This window comes from Poecilia formosa, unplaced genomic scaffold, assembly GCF_000485575.1.
Source record: "Poecilia formosa unplaced genomic scaffold, Poecilia_formosa-5.1.2 Scaffold34, whole genome shotgun sequence".
Taxonomy (NCBI): Eukaryota; Metazoa; Chordata; class Actinopteri; order Cyprinodontiformes; family Poeciliidae; genus Poecilia; species Poecilia formosa.
Window position 1 is genome coordinate 2,086,465 of NW_006799973.1, and position 22,103 is coordinate 2,108,567.

General features: G+C 36.0%; 3 protein-coding genes and 1 long non-coding RNA gene across 7 annotated transcripts in view; 3 read left to right on the top strand and 1 right to left on the bottom strand.

The window, feature by feature from the left end:
• usp5 (ubiquitin specific peptidase 5 (isopeptidase T)) overlaps window positions 1–4,947 on the top strand; it is a 16,252-nt gene extending 11,305 nt beyond the window's left edge. For both annotated transcript variants that reach the window (XM_007550177.2, XM_007550179.2), the window contains exons 16-20: window positions 535–678; window positions 768–910; window positions 2,817–2,967; window positions 3,085–3,169; window positions 4,132–4,947. In XM_007550177.2, the coding sequence (XP_007550239.1) occupies window positions 535–678; window positions 768–910; window positions 2,817–2,967; window positions 3,085–3,169; window positions 4,132–4,225 (617 nt within the window). In that variant the 3' untranslated portion in view covers window positions 4,226–4,947. The remainder of the gene's footprint in view (window positions 1–534; window positions 679–767; window positions 911–2,816; window positions 2,968–3,084; window positions 3,170–4,131) is intronic.
• On the bottom strand, window positions 2,926–20,549 carry LOC103136776 (uncharacterized). 2 transcript variants are annotated; one of them, XR_001661839.1, is made up of 3 exons: window positions 20,514–20,549; window positions 15,140–15,248; window positions 2,926–3,013 (listed from the first exon to the last, which is right to left on the bottom strand). It is a non-coding gene; the product is annotated as an uncharacterized LOC103136776 (long non-coding RNA). The 2 variants fall into 2 exon arrangements; XR_001661840.1 differs by lacking the exon at window positions 20,514–20,549 and adding an exon at window positions 17,359–17,412.
• Window positions 5,040–9,781, top strand: cd4-2.1 (CD4-2 molecule, tandem duplicate 1). Its single transcript, XM_007550181.2, has 9 exons — window positions 5,040–5,285; window positions 6,207–6,235; window positions 6,334–6,492; window positions 6,583–6,723; window positions 7,502–7,741; window positions 7,823–7,903; window positions 7,992–8,125; window positions 9,085–9,152; window positions 9,349–9,781. Exons 2-9 carry the CDS (start codon window positions 6,208–6,210, stop codon window positions 9,431–9,433), a joined length of 936 nt encoding a protein of 311 aa, XP_007550243.1. The 5' UTR covers window positions 5,040–5,285; window position 6,207; the 3' UTR covers window positions 9,434–9,781.
• Window positions 11,594–22,103, top strand: part of cd4-1 (CD4-1 molecule) — a 42,618-nt gene continuing 32,108 nt past the window's right edge. The window contains exon 1 of one of the 2 annotated variants that reach the window (XM_007550186.2): window positions 11,594–11,656. The gene's annotated coding sequence lies outside the window, so the exon portion shown is untranslated. Of the gene's footprint in view, window positions 11,657–14,447; window positions 14,539–22,103 lie in introns of those variants that run through there. The other variant, XM_007550185.2, reaches the window with a different exon arrangement.

Here is a 22,103-nt window from a genome sequence, read left to right on the forward strand (position 1 = left end):
CCTCCACCTGGACCTCGCGTCAGAGACGGACCAGGAAGTGAGTTTATGGGAGACTGGCGGTCTGAATTACCCGCCGTCTCACTCTGCAGAAGAAAGATGTTTGGTCATGTTTCTAGTGCAAATATCTTGGTACACTTCAAATAAGATAGAAGGAGTTTACAAGTAAATAGTCAGCAAGACATAACAGTTTGTATTAAGTAAATAATTTCTTGGTACTGATGAATTAATAATAGTTCCACTGATGACATGGAAAAATATATTGTTATAAGGGAAATTATCTGCCACTGGAACTAGTGCTAAATCTTCAATAGTATTAATTATTTACTTCAAAGAAGCTACTACATCTTGCTAAAAAGTTACTTTTAAGTTAGTTTTGTTATATTTCAAGTAACAAATTTTCACCATAAACTACACTACAAAATACTTGGTCAGATTTTATTATTATTATTATTATTTTTTGCAGTTTTTAGTTCATAAAAGTAGAAATTAGAATTACATAAAATAATTCAATTGTTTCCTGTCAACTTTATCCAGCTCCAGTCCTCGATGACTCCACTGTGTCCCAGTTATGTGAAATGGGATTTCCACTGGAAGCCTGCAGGAAAGCAGTCTACTACACTGGGAATACTGGAATTGATGCTGCCATGAACTGGATCATGAGCCACATGGACGATCCTGGTGTGTAGAAACGGGGGCTTTTCCAGGCAGCGCTCCAAGTGGGCTCTTTATTCAGTCTGTTGGTGTTTCTGTCTCCTGGTTGTCTGCAGACTTTTCGGCTCCGCTGGTGTTGCCAGGCAGCAGTTCTGGACCCGGAACCACTCCTACAGAGAGCCTCTCAGAGGAACATCTGGCAACGATCGTCTCCATGGGCTTCAGTCGAGATCAGGCAACCAAAGCGCTCAGAGCAACGGTGAGAATCACAATGTCCATTTAGAAGAGGAAACTGGCAACAAGTTTGGAAAATCTGTCTGATTATGCTGACGTGTTTTCCCAGTTTTATTTCTCAGTTCAGTTTGTGAAAGGAAAACTTGATCTAACAACTTTCAGTTTCACTTTCGTGTGATGATGATGATGATCTCCTGAGAAACAGCTCCTGGCTTTCTGGATGTATTTTGTTGTTTTTATTTTGACTTGGTTCCTTTTTCATTCATTTTTAGTCCACATCTTATTTCTAACTATTTTTAAACATCTTTAAGTTTTATAAGTTCAATAAGTTTTATTGAACTTATTCACATAAAACAGTTTTTGTCCATGAAGTATTTATCACAAAGTTCTTCCCAGAGTAAACCAACAATTTAAAGAGTCTTGCTAAGTATAGCAAAACATAAAACTAGAGATTCACCAACGAGGCTTTAAAGGTTTAGTGACAAAAACTTTAAGAATCTGATAAGGAGGAAGTGATTCATTGATCGTTTGCTAAGGCAAAGTCACTGAGGGCGACTCTCAAGAAGCCATATCTTAGTGAGAGAAAATGCTGAGAAAAAGGAAAAGGGAGAAGAAATGTGTGATGAAGGACGAGTCATGTCGATTTTAAAGCATGAAGAATGACGGAGGGTCTGCAGCTAACTGTGAAAAACCAAGGAGGATCCATNCGAGTAAAAAAGTATTTGCTAAAAGAGTCTACTGAAGTATTGAGTGACTGATCAAAACATCAATCATTTGTAATTTAAAAATTACATCATGAGACGGACCAAGACAAAAATGACGCAGAAATGTTGGTATTATAAAGACCAAAGTGAAATGATTAAAAAATAATGAAATCAGGCCAAATATTATTTTTTTCATATTAATTTCTTTCAATATAAAACTTATGAAGCTTTAACAAAAACTGCGGGTGTGTGTCTGAATATTTGGTAAAAACATGTTTGTTCTCAGTGAAGTTACCCAGCAGGTAGAGTATCCAGAAATTTAACTCCAGTAAGAGAAGCGATACTTCACAGTAAAATTACTCAAGTAAAAGTAAAACATAAAGTGGAAATGGTGCGGAAACATTTTTTGTGCAGATACATCAGAGTTTGATCATAAGAGTTAAACAAGGGAAAATTGTCCAATTCTCAGATCTGGCAGGTTCATTCATGTAACATTAAAATAGAAAATCCTGAAATTGTATTATTTGTAAAGTCCAATCATCCACTGTTGTCTTCATATTGCATGAAACTTGGCACAAACATGACTGTTTGTTGTAAAACATGTTTTTTTTTAACCATTTCTTTCTTGTATTTATGGGTAGAAAAGCCAAATATTGCACAATTTGACTGGCATTATATGGATCTGCTCTTCCAGTGAACAGTTTAGTTGAATATTTGCTGTATTTTATTGTACAATTCACTGATATTTGGAATAATTCAAGGGAAATAAACCTTAAAACATCACATCTAACAATCTTAACTTTTTGTTAGATATCTACTTTAAAGGTTAAGTGACAAAAACTTTAAGAATCTGATAAGGAGGAAGTGATTCATTGATCGTTTGCTAAGGCAAAGTCACTGAGGACGGCTCTCAAGAAGCCATTTTTTAGTAAGAAAAACTGCTGAGAAAAAGAAAAGGAACTTGGCTAGAAATGTGTGATGAAGGACGAGTCATGTCGATTTTAAAGCATGAAGAATGACGGAGGGTCTGCAGCTAACTGTGAAAAACCAAGGAGGATCCATCAGGGTTTTATAAATATGTTTCAGTCGCTGGTCTGCAGATCCATAATGCAGTTTTCCTGTTTTAGAAAAATATCTTCATATTTCCATTAAAGATGCTCAATAAAAGCTTGTCCTTTTAGTTGATTCAATCCATCTTGTCACACGCTACATTGATCTCTGTTACAGAGTAACGTGCTGGAGCGTGCGGTGGACTGGATCTTCTCTCACCTAGACGACCTGGACTCCATGGAGGTGTCCGAAGCCGGGCGCTCGGCTGCCGAGAGCGAGGGCGGGAGGGATCCTCCACCTGGACCTCGCGTCAGAGACGGACCAGGAAGTGAGTTTATGGGAGACTGGCGGTCTGAATTACCCGCCGTCTCACTCTGCAGAAGAAAAATTACAGGTTAGCTTTGTTTATTTAATGATGAAGCCTAAAGGTTTTCTTCCTTTTCAGAGTACGAGTTGTTTGCATTCATCAGTCACATGGGGACGAGCACGATGTGTGGACACTACGTCTGTCACATCAAGAAGGACCAGCAGTAAGTTTCTGTCTAAATATTACCAACTTTCAAAGGTTTTTTTAAATAAAACTAAGGTTAGGCATCAGGTTGGAATAAACCCATTTGAGGGAGACCAGTGATTAAATTAAATCTTTATTTAGAACAGTTAAAATGTCAGGAATAAAATAAAATAATTCAGAAGAAAACAAAAAATATAACATAAATAAAAACACCTTTAACAGCCAGTTTGGTGGATGTAGGCATAGGAAAGGCTTTATCTGTTCATCCTCTAGCAATGAGCTCAGAAAGGTTGGTGGCTTTAACTGACTCACTGACTCTATGGTTACCTAGCAACTCAGTCATTCTGTGGTTACCTAGCGACAGCTAGTTCAGTAAGTTGCCAGCAGTTTCATCACGGTGCTTCTTCACTGTTAAAAAAAAAAAAAAAAAAAACACTGATGTGGAGTGAAAACTGTATAAAACAGGATGGTTCACCCTATCATTCTGGCAATATTCCAGATATTTAAAACAAAAAATCAATCAATTATCTCTCGACTGATATGAAAAACGTATGAGTTATATTTTCCAGCCATATCCTCCAGCCCTAAATTATCAAAACTATACACTTCATGTATTTTATTTTAAGTTTTATTTTTCTAAATTGAATTGACTTACTTAATAAAATGAACTACTTCTTTATAATTGTTCTGTAAATATTTGTTAACTTCCTCAGAGTAAACAGTCCTGGTAAAATCTGAGAATCATGTAAATTTTAAGTTTGCACAGTAGATGGCACCAAAGTTCAGATAAAAAAAAAAAATCCTCACAGAGTGGCTTCCTGGTCGAGATTTAAATACATAATTTCTTGTTCATTCGCCTCCACTGTTTCCATTCTTGGTTTTACGTACTTTGAAAAGCCTCAGCTGGTGTTTTACTCTCCAAAATGATTCATCTGGCGATAATCAGATTGTTGAATGACTCTGTATGTTATCTTTCCACAGATGGGTCATCTTTAACGATCAGAAGGTTTGTGCTTCAGAGAAACCTCCCAAAGACCTGGGCTACCTTTACTTCTACCGCAGAGTGGCCGACTGAGGCGGACCAGCGTTTCACTCCAGGAGAAGACGACGCCAACAAAACCCACAACAGCAAGCTCTTAGAAACGCTCTGGCACGCTTCACAACTGACAAACATGTAAATAAATAAGTCCCTCAGATTGCTTATAAACACACTTTAATAAATCGGTGCAAATGTACAGATAAGTATTGTTGGGGTGGGATGGGGGGGGTTGCTGTCTGTCTGTAGCCACTGATAACAAACCGCAGGCCTGATGGAGGATGAACTCAGCAGAGCAACTCTGAGTCAAAGCGAGAGCTAATCCAGACGTGTTAAAGCGCAACATTCGGGTTTTACCCAGACAAAATATCCACCGCGTTCGGAAAACTCGAACAAACGCCCCAAACATGCGTCCGACTCGGACCGCTGAGCTCATGATTGATACGTTTACGCTAATCTGTCCCGACTATTGATTTCCACTGCCATCAGGAGTCACTGCCCGTATTCACCGACATGTGACGCTTTCAGGCCTTCGTTTCTTGTTTGACTGGAACATTGCACCACTTTAGTTAGACTCAACTTCCTCTCCCTGTTTAAGTGCTAAAAACACTCATGATAAGAAAAAAAAGCGATAAATCAACATGTCTTTCATAAGCGTCCGGTGAGGGTGATACTTGGGTGACTCGTGTTTTATTTTGTTCTTATTTTGAAAACAAATGCTTTGTTACTTCTGCTGTGAAAAATAAAGATTTCTCTCTGTCAACCTTGTTCTTCTGTGTCTTTAAACTCCTCATTTCCTGGATTTAACATCCATGAAACATTTAATCGTTCTATTCTTCAGCTCCTGGAGTTGTGTGAGAACAGCTTACAGAATGCCAGGCCTCGATTGTGAGAAAACTCACAGGCAAACCCACTGAGAGCTGGGGTTTAGATTGGCCTACAACTTTCCAAGTGCTGCTTTCTCTTCAGAGCTCTTCCGCCTTCTACACTTTCTGCATCCTTGCACACTTGCTTAGAAGAACTGAACTACTGGGAGGATGAAAAGAGGCTTTTACCCTCAATAACGGCATTAAAGACAAAACGACAACTTTGACTTAAGGTAAGATTAAAACAAATTGTTTTATTTGTTTAGCAAATTTTGAGTATTTTTGGTGTTTTTCCAATACATTTTTATTCGGTTTTGGAGTTTAAACAAAGATAATCTCATAACTTGAATGTTTTACATTCAGATTCTCCATTTTTCTTTCCGGCAAAGTATGAAATCTGCCTAAGTGTTTAGTACATTACATTTTTATTTGGTTTTGGAGTTTAAACAGAAAGACGATCTAATAACTTGAATCTTTTACGTTCATATTCTCCATTTTTCTTTCCGGCAAAGTATGAAATGTGCCTAAATGTTTTGTGCTTTACCAGTTTAATTTTGCTTGATTTAAAAACTTGATGATTGTAGCAAATAATTTATCGATTTTCAGCCCGAACTGATCAGATTAAAATTATATGCAGAGTAACTAATATAAGATTAATATTTTTGCTGCTTTAAAAAAGAACAAAGTACGTATGCAGACTAAAAACCTACTCTGAAACCTTTCAGAGTGTATAATTACATTTAAGAACTTAAAATAGTGCTTTGATAAATTGTTTTAAGATCATTTTTAATTTATGTACATATTGTTTGTTCAGTAAAATAATTTAAAGCTTGTTTTCGATTGAGGATTTGATTGTTTTTGTACCGGAAGCATCCTTAAGGTGCATCACAGTTGCAGTAATTTTAAAAGAGCAAATGCTCTACATGATTTTTACTTTAAGACTATTTCTACATTGTAAGTCAAACCAGCATAAGTTACATGTTTAATGAAAAAGAAAGGGGGCGGCAGGAAGTAGAGAGGAGCTTGGTGGTTAGGGATCACATGTTTGGTAAGGCGCTCTGAAACAGTAGCTGTGTGTCGGTAAAATGGAAGAAGAGTTTGCTTTCACTCTGATCTGCTGCATTCATGTTTCTGTTTTATGGTTTCACCTAAAGAATGAAGACAATCATCTTGTTTGGTTTGGGTGAGTTGGTTTGCCTCTGTAATTTGCTGTATGAATATCTATCAAAGTCCTCTGAAGCTCAATTAAATAATGCTTAATAAATATCTTTTTTCCTTCAGTGCTGGGAGCGCTCTCTGCTGCAGGCAAAGTTTATATCGCAGAGGTTGGGGGCAAAGTCACCCTGCAGTGTGGCGTCACCAGCTTCAATTCTAGGCTGGAGTGGAAGCATGATAATCTACGTATACTTGTATTCGAGACAAATGGTTTCATTAACAAAGGTTCCTACAAAATTAGTCACAGCAATGTAATTGTGTGTTTTTATGCTATTAATAGAAATATAATTATGAACTATATCTGTTCTCTGTTAGGATCAAGTGAAATTAAAATGAGGGCAAAGAAATCAAAAGACACAGACATAGAAATCTCCAAAATAATGGAAAACGATTCTGGAAAGTTTACTTGTGTTGGAGATCGTTCATCTCATGAGCACCATCTGATCGTAGTTTCAGGTGAGTAACAATTCAGGACACAATAAAACTACAGTCAGTGAAAAACCAGCACAGGTTTACGATTATACTGATGTATTGAAACCATAATTATTATGAATCAGTGGAACAGCAAAGGATGAACAAAGTGGGAATATTCAACATGTTTCTGCTTTTAAAACCATATAAGTTAGTTTTATGAAAAACAGTGGTTGCATTAATTACAACACTCCACTGTTATGAACTAAAGGTTGTATCAGAAAACTATTTAAAAATAAGAGCAGAAGCCAAACAAAGGTTCAGCAATATGTCTTTTTAAACCTGTTAAAGTTGCACTGCTTTTCCACGCCCTACAAAGTAAACTGTGTAAACAATATCCCAGCATTTTGTTTTTACACATTTGGATTTCCCATTGTGCTTGAACATCTCATCGCCTTGGCTTCTGGTTTATAACAGTTTATTGTTACTTAATTAGCAAATAATTGATACCAAAATGTTTTTGGAGTCCGAATAAATGCAAAGTGTCACAAGTGGTTTGACTAGTTTGACTACCTTTAAGTTTCATCCCTAGATAGTCAATTATTAAGGACAAAAAAAGGTTTTAAAAGTTCATTTTTTACTTCTTATCTCAATTAACGCACAATATAAGCATAGACTCTACATGCCTTTGCTTTTCACAATGTCTTTGTTTAGACGTCTTAAAATGTGTTTAGATGCATCAACATTTGTGGCAGCTTTAACATGAGTTCTCCATCTTTTATGATTCTCACTGAATCTTCTTTCTGTTTCTCATCTCTACTAGTCTCTGCTCCCTCTGGTCCTCTAAAGGTTGGCGCTGACGCTACTCTGGAGTGTAAAGCAAATTCTGGAGTGTCAGGTCTATGCCAGCCTGAAGTCAAGTGGAGGAAACCTGATGGTTCAGTTCAGCCTGAATCCAAAGTTGAGTTCAAATCTGTTGCTTTAACAGATACAGGGATTTGGCAGTGTCTAGTGTCCTGTCAAGGGGAGACATTTACTAAAAATGTAACCATCAATGTAGAAGGTAAGACTAAAATATAAGTCTATTTCTTAAAAATATGCTGTGTCCAGAAATAAAAATGTTTTTTTATTCTTTTTTTTCCAGAACCTGTTCCAGAACCAACAACTCCCACATTAGTCAACGATCCCAAAAACCCAAATTCAGGAAATGGGAAGGACTCCTCTGGTGAGGACTGAATGTATCACTTGTTCAACCATTTCCTGTTTTTGAGTTTCTCTCGTTTTAATCTGGTCTGATGTTTTTGCTCAACCAGGAGGACCTGAGGACCCAATGATGCTGCTGGGCCTGGTTTGGTGGATTTGGGTTGCAATCGGAGCTGGAAGCCTGGTAGTTATCATCCTGGTCATCGTCATCATTGTCATGCACAAGAGGAACAAAAGAAAGAAGGTACATGTGGAAAGCCAGGATAAATCTGTACTTTTGTTTCTTTTTGCAGGTGGGTAGAGCACCCAAAAATATACTGAAGAGTAGCATTACTGCAACATATTTTGACTCAAGTAAAAGTAAAATGTGGCCTTCCAAGAAATTACGCGAGTAAAAAAGTATTTGCTAAAAGAGTCTACTGAAGTATTGAGTGACTGATCAAAACATCAATTAATGTTTAGAAATTACATCATGAGACGGAACAAAATGTAAAGTTATGCAGAAAGTTGCATAAATAATCACAAGATATCAAAATTGACTTGGAAACTATTTTTCAAATCAATTTCTTTCAATATGAAACTTATGAAACTTTAATAAAAAAAATGCAATGTGTGTCTGGTGAATTTTTGGTTAAACCATGTTTGTTCCTCGTTCGGTTATTCACAGTAAGTTGAGTATCCAAAAGTTTTATTCAACTATTAGTAGCGATACTTCATAATAAAATTATTCAAGTAAAAGTAAAAAGTTGCCATCCAAGTAAGAGAAAAAGTATTTGGTAAAATGGTTTTTCAAAAACTGGGTAATTGATCAAAACATCAATCACTCAATATTAAGAAATGACATGATCAGATGGAAGAAAATATAAAGTTATTCAACAAACATCGGCATTTTAAAGATCAAACTGAAAATAATTCACATAAATGACAAAATGATAAAATTAGGCAAATCAATTTCTTTCAATGTGAAACTCATAAAAACTGCAGGTTTGTGTTTGGTGAATTTTTGATTAAAACAAGCCTGTCAGTTACTCACACTATCCAGAAATTTTACTCAAGTAAGAGAAGTGATACTTCATAATAAAGTTAAAAAGTAAAAGTACAGTGTAGTAAAAATACTCCTAAAAGTATTTAGTTTTTCCAAAAAGGTTACTAATGTAAATGTAACTAATTACTACTGAACTCTGCTTTCTTTTTTGTTTACAGAAGAAATTTCTGAGGATGAAGAAAGCCCAACTCTCTCAGAAACCAAAGAAGTACTGCCAGTGTGTGCGGTAAACGCTCCCAGCTCACTTCTATCTATTAAAACATCCCTTTGCCCCGGTCTCCATTAATCTCCTTCTGCTTTTCTAATAGACTCCGCTCATTTTGTACAAAATGACCTTCGCTTTTCTCTGCTCCTTTTCGTGAGCGCTTCATTATTTTTGCCGTAATTAGTGTGGAAACTTCTCTTTACTCTCTTTATCACAGCCAAACAGCTGCAGCAAAGCCGCAGCAAGGACGCCGGAGAGAGAAGCCGTCAGCCCTGCCGCTTCAACCTCTGCTGCAGGAGTGACATGAAAGAGGGAGGAAGGAGAGATAAAGAGAGAGAGAGATGGAGATAAAGAGAAGGAGTGAACAGCAGAGGGTGAATGTGGCATGAATGTAAATGAGCGTCTGAATGAAAGTATAATCAAATGTAATGCTGTCAGCACTTTGAGCTTTTTCAGCAAATACTGTGTAGGCGGTGATCATTGTAATTTTAGCTTTAACATGTATTTTTTTAATGCTCTTAGTGTAGATCAACATGCTAGTGATAGCCATCATGCTAATGTTAGCATCTTAGCTAAAATGAGCAAATTTGAGCTCATTTTGATATTAAAGCACAAGCTAATTGATTTAAAGCTGCAGTGTTTAACTTTCATTTAAAAAAAAAGTTTAACTTGTTAAAACTATAACAAGTTTTAACAAGTCGTGACAAGATGAGATAAACCTTGAAAAGAAAGATCTTCTCCACCCACTCCTGACCAAAAATAACCAATCAGAGCCAGGAGGCGGGTCTCAGTAATGTCAATCATCCTCGTGTACTCAATGTGCTAAAGGTGGAGAAACAACTTTACGTTACAGGAAAACCATTAATCTGTGTCATCAGTGGCTATGCTAACTAGCCTAGCTTTCACAACAGTCTTTGCTAGCTGCAGATTAGCAGAAAGCAAGGGGAGATAAGCAGTGTCACATGGAGGATGATTGACAGCACTAAGACCCACCTCCTGGCTCTGATTGGTTGTTTCTAGATATCAGTAGGAGGAGGCAAAACAGATCAAATTTTTTTTAATAGATTTTCAGTCTCATATTATACTGTCACAATGCTATGACAACAAATATGTTAAAAAAAATATATTTTTTATAAGTTACATACTGCTGCTTCAAAGTTAAGACTCTTGCTGTCTTTTTTCAACCTTCATCTTTTTGTTTCCGTTTCCTTCACCTTAAGAATTTGCAAGATAAACATGTGAACATTCCTTTATTAATGCTTCATGCTCGCATATTTTATCACTTGACACGTGATTGTTCATTTGTAAACGTATTGCCCTTTCTTATTGCTGGTTGTAAATAAAGATATTGAAGATTTGCTTCAAACTCCTTTTGTTTGTTTCATTTCCAATCAATAAATCAGGTGGGATACCCAGATGATTCATTATTTCTGGATGCCTCCACCAGTCTGATAAAATCACAATGCCACACATCAGTAAACACGAGGCGGTCTGCTGATTGCCACATTGTTTTGTGCAGCTCCCCAGTGTGGTCATGTATAAAGTTATATTGCAGTGTAATCAATGGAAAACGTCTATATGTAATCATATACTGAAGGGATATTTAATTCAGGCACAGTAAATGAGAAATCGTTGCTTCATGAGCTCTTGCATTGTAACTTCAAACTATATTGTAGCACTTCGTTTGAGATGCAGTAAACTGGGCCTGTACTGGTTCCAAAGCTCTGAAATTCCCACAACTGGTGCAGTAAGACACAGGTGTTGACCCCAGTGCAGCTCTACATGCAATAAAACACCTGTTAAACACACACACACACACACACACACCAACAGCAGTGACATATATACTAAAGAGTAAAAAGATAATATCTTACAAGTTAAAATGCAATCTTGTTTTGTCAGCTGGTAGCTCCTTGTTGTTCCTGCTCCTTAATAGCCCATATGCCACGATTAGTGGTGACATACTTCTGTTCAAATTTAAGCCAAATGGATCATTTCCGGTTGCCTCTTGCTCCTGTTGCTTTTTAGCGATAGCTGCAAGAGCTGCACCATGGTTAATATATAACATCACACAGGTTAACAAAACACTTAACGTTTACATAAAACCTGTGTCAGACTGTCTATGTTAGACACATATGAGGTATTTTGGTGAACACATAACTTACCTTCGAAGCTCTTTATGAAGTTAGATACAAACAACTTAAATCCTTTGTCATTGTTGGAGCTTTTGAGGACATCTGGATAATTTTATAAATCTCATTAATAGTCCTGCAGTGACCGAGGAGCCATTGCTCACATACTGTTGCCTGGGCACCTGGAAGAGGTCTATGTGGCTACAAAAGTGCTAGAACAGAAGTCCATGGCACATAGGCTATTTGAGTTTAATGTAGGTGATCCATTTGGCTCGTAGCAGAACGGATTGGATCATAGAGGTGTTTGACTTCCTGTGTGTGTGTCGCGGTGTATGAACGAGAAAGCTGCCAAATGTCAGAGCTGAACTCATTGCTGTACTGAGATCATCACCTGTGAGTAACTCCTAAATATTCTCTTTTCACATGAAGCTTTATTAGAAAACGGTAGACAAATTTAAAATTATTTATTTCTGATAGAAGAGATAAAAGTCAGGACACTGACGTATGATAGGCTTAAAATAGCAAAACGAACAAGTGTAGGAGACGCGACCAGTGAAGAACTCCTTAAGAGGGTAGATAGTGTAAATACTTTGGTCTGGTGTAACTTTGGCCTGTATTTCTTTTTTATTTCTCTCTGTGCAACAACTGATTTGGTTTTAGATAGATTCAGATGTGTTTGAGCTTAAAAAATGTCTCCATAATTGAAATATGTACAACAAATACAAGGAATCAGCTGACAGACTGTTTATTACCATTAAATGTTAAAAACACAAAAGCAATAAAGAATTGGATCAAAATTCAGTGGGATTTAATGGGTTGTTCCTGTTCATCGCTGCACTTACAACAAATCTGAAACATCAACTTTAAACAGCGGCGTTCTCTCCCTGACACTAATTTACGAGTGTTTCCATTTTTTTTTCAAAGTTACGACAACCAGAGAATTTCAAAATGTCAAAACCTATATGCCAAAAATAGACGCTCGTCTTTACATTGAAAGATCAGAACTTATGCAACTGGAACGCATATATTTTGCAATCAGTGGATAAAAAAGGATGCTAAATATGTGCTAATCCTACAGCAGCAGTTCATACGTGAAGGTGAACAAACTTCAGCACATTTGATTTAAAAGTACATTAATCCTGGAGAGTGAAGCTCTTCTATGGAGGTTTTGTTGACTTTTATCTCCAGCTGCTGCTAATCGATTGAAAACGCTGCTGATAATGTGAAACCTGACTACTGTAACGTTTAGTTTGTATTTAGAATAATAATTGTTTATCTGCATTTGAAAAAAAAAATTTGCAAACTAAATCCTGATCTGGGGAGCACATTTACTGAAGAAAACTGCAGAATATTCATGTACTTTTCTGAAGAGCAGAAGGTTATATAACTGATATTATCACCATAATGACATTCTTGACAAAACGTGTCTCTAATGGCTCCCCCTGGCTCGATGTGCAAAAGCAATGAGATTAGAAATTATATACAGAGCATATTTTGTGTGATTTATGACACTAATAGGGTCATTAGGTCCATGCAGCGCTTGTATGAGTGTCACTGTTGGGTTTTATCGTAAACACACTGCTGGTTTGGAGCTTCTCGTGTAACTCCAGCGAAGGTTTAATAAGAATAAATTGAATAAATCCCAATATTCATGACCTCTGTGGGGAGAAAGCATCAATGCGCCACGCAGGTCGAAGGGTTCATGAACTGAAACTTTAAGCTGTTAACTGCAGGAGTTTGTTGCAAATGCAAAATACGTTGCAGCTTTTATACATTCTGACAGAAAAGGAACAAGAGTTCAGCTAAAGCCCTTAAACCTGGTGACAGCATAAAACTACCATTTAGTCCATCAAAAGCAACCATCCAGTTTGTATTTTTCTGGGAGATATTATGTCTTGGTGGGTCACAATAACAGATTTTAAAACAACAAAGCGAATCCGTTAAGTTGAATCATGTTCATTTTGGCGCCTGTGCTGCAAAACGAAGCATTTCTTCTGTTAAAAGTGTAAAAATAACAAATAACATCAACCAATCCGCCCTTATATTGCTGATTTAGAGGACTGATTACATTCATTATACTGAAAAAAATAATTTAAGAAATGAAAAATAAAATCTGAAGCCTGTATTGGTTGAGCTTTGTTGCTATCAGATGTGTAAAAAACTCCAGTGAGCAGAATAATCTGGATTTTTCTGTCTCGCTTCCTGGGATTTATGGATGTGTTGACAAATCATGGAGCCTTGACTTAAAACACTTTTTATTTAAAAATGCAGAAATAATGCATGAATTCTGCTTTGTAGTGATCGTTTGTAAGGCTAAAAATATCTACGAATGTAATGAGATAACTATATGAAATAGTACTAAAAACCGTCCACACCTCTGTTTCGCTGTTTTTTTCCCGAGGGAAATTGTCTCTGATCTGTTATGTAAATAAAAGTCTGTATTTTACTTTACTCTTCTTGCTACAAATCTGATGCAGTGATCATAATCTTCAAAGGTGCTGTTTGTATTTTATCCTGTATATTAATTAAACTCCCAGTATCTGTTACTGGGATTAGTGGACATGTTAGCGCTATGGCTTTAAAACAAAATAGAAAAAAAAAATACATAAAAAACTTTTAATTTTCCCTTTTTGATTCATCAAATTAAGACATAAAAACATTTTTAGTGTTTGGCATTATGATGGTGAGAAGTCCCAAGACATTTCTTTACTAAAATCTTTTTGTATTTTCAGAGGCACTTAAACCGTAGCTGCTCCTTTCATTCTCGTTGTCCAACTCTGAATGTATAAATGCAGTTTGCTTCATCATAAGTGCATAAAATCTATGAATTAGGAGTCAAATCTCGCCTATGCTCTCTTGTCTCAAAAGTGTTAGGGTTCAGATGAGGATTTGGGATTATAAAATTGATTAAATTTAGCTTATTTGAAGAATTATTATCATTAAAAAGCCTTATTATAAGACATAGGCTTGTTATAAAAACCTCCAGTCTATTAAAATTAAAAGATAAATCAAATTTATCATTTAATATAATTCTTTTGCTTTTTCAAGACATGAGCGCATTTGTAACATTGTAAGTCTCGTAAATGGAGGCTCTTTAAGGCTATGACAGCAAACTTTTGTTGCTTCACTTCCTTATTTGTCATATGATCTGATATATTGGGTAGTTTTGGGTGTTTTTTTGTCTCATTTTAGTTTTAGAAATGGTCAAATCTCCTCAGTGACCGCCCCGTATGGACTGCAGGTGGATCAGATGAAATGCTGTAACGACAGTCGAAGTAAGGATTTAAGCTATTAGAGGCGTATTTTTTTGTTGCGGAGGAACAAATGTGTGCAATTTCCAAAATGCAGGAGAATATAATATGCCGTAAGGAGAAAAAGGCTCGTTATGTTCGTGTTCGCTACAAACTAAACTGCTTCAAAAAGCCATTTGTGTGTTCCTCTATTGGGCTTTTAGTCAGTCTGAGGCCATATAATTGCAATATTTTATAATATATTACAATGGGGTGTCTTTGTATAAGCTGTCTGAAGCTTTTTTAGTCCAGTACCAAGTATTTTGTATCATATGTGCTGCAAGATTTTGTCTAAAGACAGAATAGATTCACTTTGATTTAAAAAAAAGAGAAAAGTTATTGATTCTTTTTAAGAAATTACAATTACAATTATTAAAGATAATGCTTGTTCTCTCACAGTCGATATGTCGTCAGAAAGGATTATGTGTTTTTTGCGTGTGAAATAGCTCGGCGTGTTGATGGCTTACGATAAAACTAAGATGAAGAGACTCTGCTTCATAATTTCAATGCAGTCCTGCAGGCATATCTGTCTTGGTGATGTTTGAGCATTTGTACTGCAGTATAACTTTTCCTGAGCTGTTTTTACCTTCGGTCTGCTTACTGTGGGGAATCAGGATCATCAGATGCCTTCGTTGTCCTAAACTTCTGCTGTTTTGCTGATTTCTTTGATGTCCGTCCACTTACTGCACATAAACCTGAAAAACAGCAGTTCTTGATAAACTCTTGGCTTTGTGATGGATTAAAGTGGTACAGCTTTTATTCTGCACCATTTTAAAGAACAAAACCCCCTGAAATTTCTTCATTTCCTCTTGCTGGTTTTAATTCATCATTTCACCCAACGTTTATGTCTACTTTCGAGCCTTAATGTGCGTTTTTTTTTTTCTTCTCTGCAGGCAATTACCAAGCTGTGTTTCCCTGTTATGAAAATATAACTGTCTATTCACTGGGGGTGTCCTCATATGAGACAACAGGATTCCCTTTTCATAGATTCATAATATCCTGCATTACTCAGTTCCCTTTTTCATTGTCTTTCACAAATGAACACACACACATACACACACATTCAGGCATTCAAAGCGAAACCGAAATTCATGAACTGGTGATTATCCCTCCTTCTTGTATTTCCATTTCAAGTTGTGTTTTCCATCAGGAGCCAAAGCAGATCCGCTAATGTGATTTCACTTGCTTTTACTTCACCATAAAACAGCCGTTGTTGTGCAGGAAACCCAAGCACAAATTTGTGCCACATTCATGTTGAGCGCAGTGAGAAGCGGTGCTGTAGAATGGGAGTTTTAGGCATTTTAAACAAGCTGCCAGCTGGGCCGGGCCTGCAGGTGCAAACCGAAGCCCTGCCAAAGGATTTAAACATTTTAAAAACTGAATGTTCTCGATCTGTTCGGAGTCAAACGATCATGTGTTGAGGTGTTTTCCCTCCCTGTAAACTCCCCTCATGTGTAGCTGCAGGCCCACGTAGGTTTCACACGTCGAAATCACTCGAGTTCACGTTTAAGTAAACTCCAGATTGTGATCAGACCTCAGACTCTGCTTGAGATAAGAGTGTTTTTGAGACCGATGAGGTGCTCAACTGATATTATAGGGGCCCGTATCTTTATCAGTTGGGCGCTAAATGCTTCACTACAGGATGTGGGGCAAATTACAGGAAATAAGAGGTGATGGTGAAACTGGTCTGTTGGCCTTTAATGTTTCACAGGTGTGTTTCAGGCCACCAGCAGCAGAGCACCTGTCTGTTTGTAAGATAGTCCTTTGATTCATGATCGCGCTAAACGGATACGTCTGCATGTTAACCACGTAGCATTAAAGCTGCCTTTTACATGAGCTCTACCAAAAGTCTTTACTGACTGAAGAAGTACTCTAAATCTGAACTGGAGGCGCTTTTTAACATCGTTAAAGCAATAGAAGAGCTGCAGGCTTAACTATAACAACCTTTTTTATCCTGCCATTTTACAAAAATTACACATTCAGAAAAATCTCTTTCTGATTTGTTTTGTTTCTGACCGTTGTTACTTCTGTCACTGCAAAAACACAAAATCTTACCAAGTATTTTTGTTCTAGTGTAAATATCTCAGTACATTTGAAATAAAACAAAACTAACTTACAATTAGCTTTTCAGCAAAATATAGGAGGTTATTTTGATTCAATAATTCCTTAATATTGTTGAAAAAGTATTAGCTATAAGTGAAATAATCTCCCAGCGGAACAAGACATTTTGACTTATAGCTAGTTCTTTTTCATCAACATTAAGAAATTATTGACTTAAAGCAAACTCCTACATTTGCTGAAAAGCTACTTGTAAGTTAGTTTTGTCTTATTTCTAATCTATTTGCAGTAGAAAATAATGTAGACATAGAAAATACTTGGTAAGATTTTGTGTTTTTGCAGTGAATTCTCAGATGGTTTATGGCTTTAAGAAAAATTATTCTCCTGAGCTGAGATGTTTGAAAACGCTTCAGGACGGCTGCAATATGGATGGATATAACGCGTCTCCTGTGGATTTAGTAATATTTGTGTAGCAGATTAAACATATCGCCTTTGAACTGTTGAGGGTAAAATTACATTTTCGTCTTTACTTTTTCAAGCATTCACTCTGTTTCTGTCTCCAACGTCAACATCACTAAAACTGCAAACCACTCTAAGTCTCTTCAGTATGCAACATGAAGAATAAAGGCTTTGTGTATAAACAAGCAAATAAAACAGTATTCATTAGGAGGATGAAGGCTGGAGCTTTAATTAGTTTTTTATTTGAGGACATTAAGGGGCGAATCGACTTGGTTCAGTGGCACTTACTTTCTCTGCAGACGCACTGCTCTCCGTCTTCTCTAATATAATGTGTAATTACTCTGAAACAATGAGAGAAAGAAAAAAGAACATCTGTTTACATGACATTGTCATATTGCACGCTTCTGCACCTGTGAATTTGTGGACACTGAACTTTGAGATCGTCCAAATGAAGGACAATAGTTATGCAGAAGAAATTTTTATTTTGATAAATTTTTACTTTGTATTAAAGAACAAAACCTTTAAGATCACTGCAATACTCTTGACAACTTCTACCTCCACGTAGATGCACACATCCATACGGAAACAATATATATATAAGTTCACACAAAAAATTATAAGTTGGCTCTATTCTGATCACAGCAGATTTCTTCTATAAAAAGGGTTGTTTGCTTGATTGTTAATATTTAAAATTTAAACACACAATAATCCACATCTGGCTCAGATCGGAGCTCATCATTGACGAGAAATCAACAAATACCAGCAGAAACCTGCAAGAAGCTGCTCAGAAATATAGACATCGGCTATTTTTAAAGACTTCTTTAATTATAAAGAAGTATAAATATATTTTTTATTACATTGCAAATCAGTTTTCTGTTTCTATTCCCCTAGATTTGATGCACCTTTTACTTTGCTCTAGTATCTTTTGAGAGATGCTTATCTGATTTCTCATCAGAAACAAATTTCTTGAAGGAATAAAAATTTAATAAATTCAAAATCTGCTGCTGGGGGTGTGAAAGGTTTTGGGTTTAAATGCAGCTATAGAAATACAGATTGTAACTCTGCTGAATGCTTTATATGTTTTGCAGTCATTTGCCAGATTAAAGAAACATTTTGAAATAACAACCTTTAATCAGGTATTAAACATACATTTCATTAAGACCACAGTTTTGCATTGAAAATATTGTTTATATTAGTCTGATGTAGTATTCTAATCTAGAATGGGATTTCATAAGCTATAAGCAGAAAATCACTATAATTTAGAGAGAAATTTGAGAAAAAAATATTTCAGTTAGTGAATTGAGTTACTGAAATAAATCAACTATTCAATATTCTAATTATTGAATATGGTTGTAAGTAGTATAATATATAGTTAATCGAGGACAGAAGGGAGACATTTCAAAACAAAAAGACAAAAATGCTTTTCAGGAATGACAGAACGCGTTTTCGTGCTACGATGTGTGACGTTTATGCTCCATTTAAGATACGGCTCAAATTGGTATTTGAGCCGTATCTTAAATACGGCTCAAATACCCCTGTATCAGAAATTTCCAGTGGAAATTTCTGATACAGGGGTAGAAATTGATATACAAAATAAGTTTAACTCTTCTTTCACAGCTTAATTTAATCCAATGGCAGAAATATCCCAACATATTTTTATAGCAGACTGATATTATTAAGTAAAGCAGAATATTAATGAAACCAACATCATAGTTAGTTTGTTTTTAATGCTGTATTTTTACATACATTGTTCATCTTTAAATGCATTTTGTTTAAAACACCTTACACTTTGTTTACTTTCACAGTGTAACCTAAGAACATAATAAGATGCCAACACCAAAAATAAACATTCTGGGATTTTTTTTACTTATTTTTCCATACATGTCAGTTTTTGTTTCTATTTCAGTAGCCATATTAGAATTTTTACATGAGTTGGCATAAAAAGATGAATACGTATCTTGATTATTTACAGGAATATAGCAGCGATTTTTGATGCACAAACAGTAAATGATACAGACAGAGCAGAATGTAGGCAGAGCAAGTTTTCCATGGCAAACTAACGTCATCAATAACCTCTGTCATCATTAGCCAATCGCAGATCAAATGGCAGAATGTAGGTTTCTGTCTTAACCACAGTGCATGTAATAAACTGGAGATGCAACGTGCCTCACTGAGGAGAATACCTTGTACGTGAAACCATTTTAAATGACTGAACTGGTGAACCTGTGTGTAAAAGTTGAACTCAACAGTCTGGGAGCTCATACAAGAACAAACTTTTAAGTGTTTTTTTGTGATTTCAGTGATGATGAGGCACGTAATCATACAGACATATTCTGCCATTTTAGTGTTTTTGTTCCTCAGAACTTACAGTTGGATTAAATTAACTGTGGATTCAGTTTTTCTTCTTCAGTAGACTGAAGCTTATTTTTCTTTAGATGATTAGATTTGGGGTTTTACTTTGACTCTTCCTTCCTTTGAGCTTATTTCTGTTGTAATTAATCTTTTCTATCAAACTGTACACTTTAATATATTTTTTTGGATGGGGTCATATTTTAGACTATCATCAAGTTGAACATAATTGTGAAGTGGAAGATAATGGATAAACTGTTTTCAACAATTTTACAAATGAAAACCTGAAAAGTGTGACACACATTTGTATTCAGACTCTTTTATACTCTCATAGATCTAAATAAACCCCCGTATGAAAACCAAATTAGTAAACAAAAGACATGCCTGTAATTTAATTCCAGTGGAATCTGTTCCAGATTCCAGCTGTTGATGTCTGAGATTTGTTAGATAACATTAGTGAACAAAGATCATCTCAAAGAAAAAGGAACAGCAGAAACGTTAAAGGATGCAGGCTAGGTTTTAAACGTTTAGAGACGTTTAATGCCAGGCTAGGTTAGCTAAGCTTTTAGCATCTCAGGGATTGCTTTTCACTCTATCATCTGAACACGTAAACAGCATGGCGCACATCCAAATCTATTATTAGGTCCATATTACTGTAACCTGACAATAGCTGCAGAGATCTAAGTCTTTAAAATGATCAATTAGGAAAATTCACATTTTCTCAAAATTCTCTTTTGTGTCTTAACTGCTTCTAAAAACATTCGAAGCACTTATAAAAACCAGGGTGGTTTTTATAAGCGCTTACATAAAATTTATTTACATTTTATTAAATGCTTTTTTTTTGTTGTTGTTCTGTTTTTACCCAATAAGTTTATGTTTTAAAATTAGCCGTTTAAAAAAGCTACCGTTTGTTCAGTTACAATCAACGGGCACGGAGCCGTTACCTAGCAACCACAGCCGACCCCAGCTGGGGTTGCTAGCTGAGCTCGGCTAGCAACCCCAGCCAGGTCCAGGAGTTTTTCTCAGCAGGTTTTACCGCTATTTGCGCTGTAAAATTTCTGCTGGGAAAGACAAGTGTTTTGCTGTTGTCTTACCATTCAGAAAAGATGTTTGTGTAATGTTTAAAGATGGTTGTATAATTGATTGCGCATCTGTTTGCAGCCATTTTCACGGCCAATGTAAACGTTGAGTTGGGGGCGTGGCCAGGAGCAGCTTATTTGGATTTAAAGTGACAAGAGACCTTAAAACAGCTCATTCTGAAAGGAACCCAAAATATTCAAAACTGGCTACGCTAGACTAAAATCTCATTATTGAAGAATGACTGTGCAAAAAAATAAATAAAATAAATAAATGGAATGAAAATGTTTTGCATAGCTTATACCATACCATACCAACTTTATTTATAAAGCACTTTAAAACAACCACAGCTGATACAAAGTGCTGTACATTAAAACACAACATAACAATAAATAATAATAATAATAAAATAGAAACTCTTACAGTTTATAAACAAACAAACAAACAAACAAACAAACATACAATTTAAAACTAGATCCCGCTGGAGTTGAAAGCCAAGTAAAATAGATGGGTTTTAAGATTAGCTTTAAAACGCTATAGACCTATCCTAACCAATTCATGGAAGCATAATCTGTTTGTAGTTTAGGGACAGAGCAAACATGTGGAAGAACATGCTCTAGACTCATTTAAATGAGTTTAAAATGTCATATCTTAAGCACAAAACATAACATAGCTGTACTCATCACCTTGAAAATACCATCTCCATTTAGAAACATAGTGGTGACAGGATCATGCTGTGGGAATACTTTCTTTCAGTAGGCCAAGGGAAGCTATTTAGAGTTGATGGAAGATGGGTGACGCTAAACACAGGACAATAATATAGGAAAACATGTTAGAGGCTGCCAAACATTTAAGCTAGAAGCGAAGGTTCAGGTTCCAGTAGAACAACAACAACCATAAACATACAGCAGAGATACTATGGAACGATTTAATTTAGATGGTATAGTGGCTCAGTCAAAGTTCAGAAAAAAAATTAAGTGAGAATCTGTAGGAAATACTTCATGTTAAAAGAGGTCCCCTAAATATCTGACTGAGAATTAGTTATTTTATGAAGAACAACAAGGAGCTTGAGTCTGAAAGTTTTGGCTAAGGGAAGCTAAATACAAATTCACATTACACTTTTTGTATCAAGAAACATTGAACATCTGCTTGATACTGTACTCTGATTTATTGTAATCCTGTTTGTGTTATAAACTACTCTGTCAAAAACAAGGAGCCTGTATTTCCATTCTGACGAAGTGATCACAGAGCAGCCTACTAACCAAAAATAACATCACAGATGAAGAAGAAATGAGTGGGAGAGACCGTAAACTTTTCTGTCCTCATCCCCTGTTTCACAATGTTGAGGTTTCAAACAAGCTTGAATGAAGTTCCCCTCCATCAGCTAAAAGACAAAAATGTTTTCAGTCTCTGAGCAGAATGTCACTTGTTTTTCATTCTCTTTTCCACTGACATTTTGTGCATTGACACATCTGAAGTGTTGCAGAGAATGAAACATTTTGCTCTTTTCCACTGGGCCTCAAAGCATCCACTGGCTGTTTATTTGTTTAAATTAGCTTTAACCCAAAATGGTTATTCTGAATGCAAAATAACGGAAGAAAACCTGA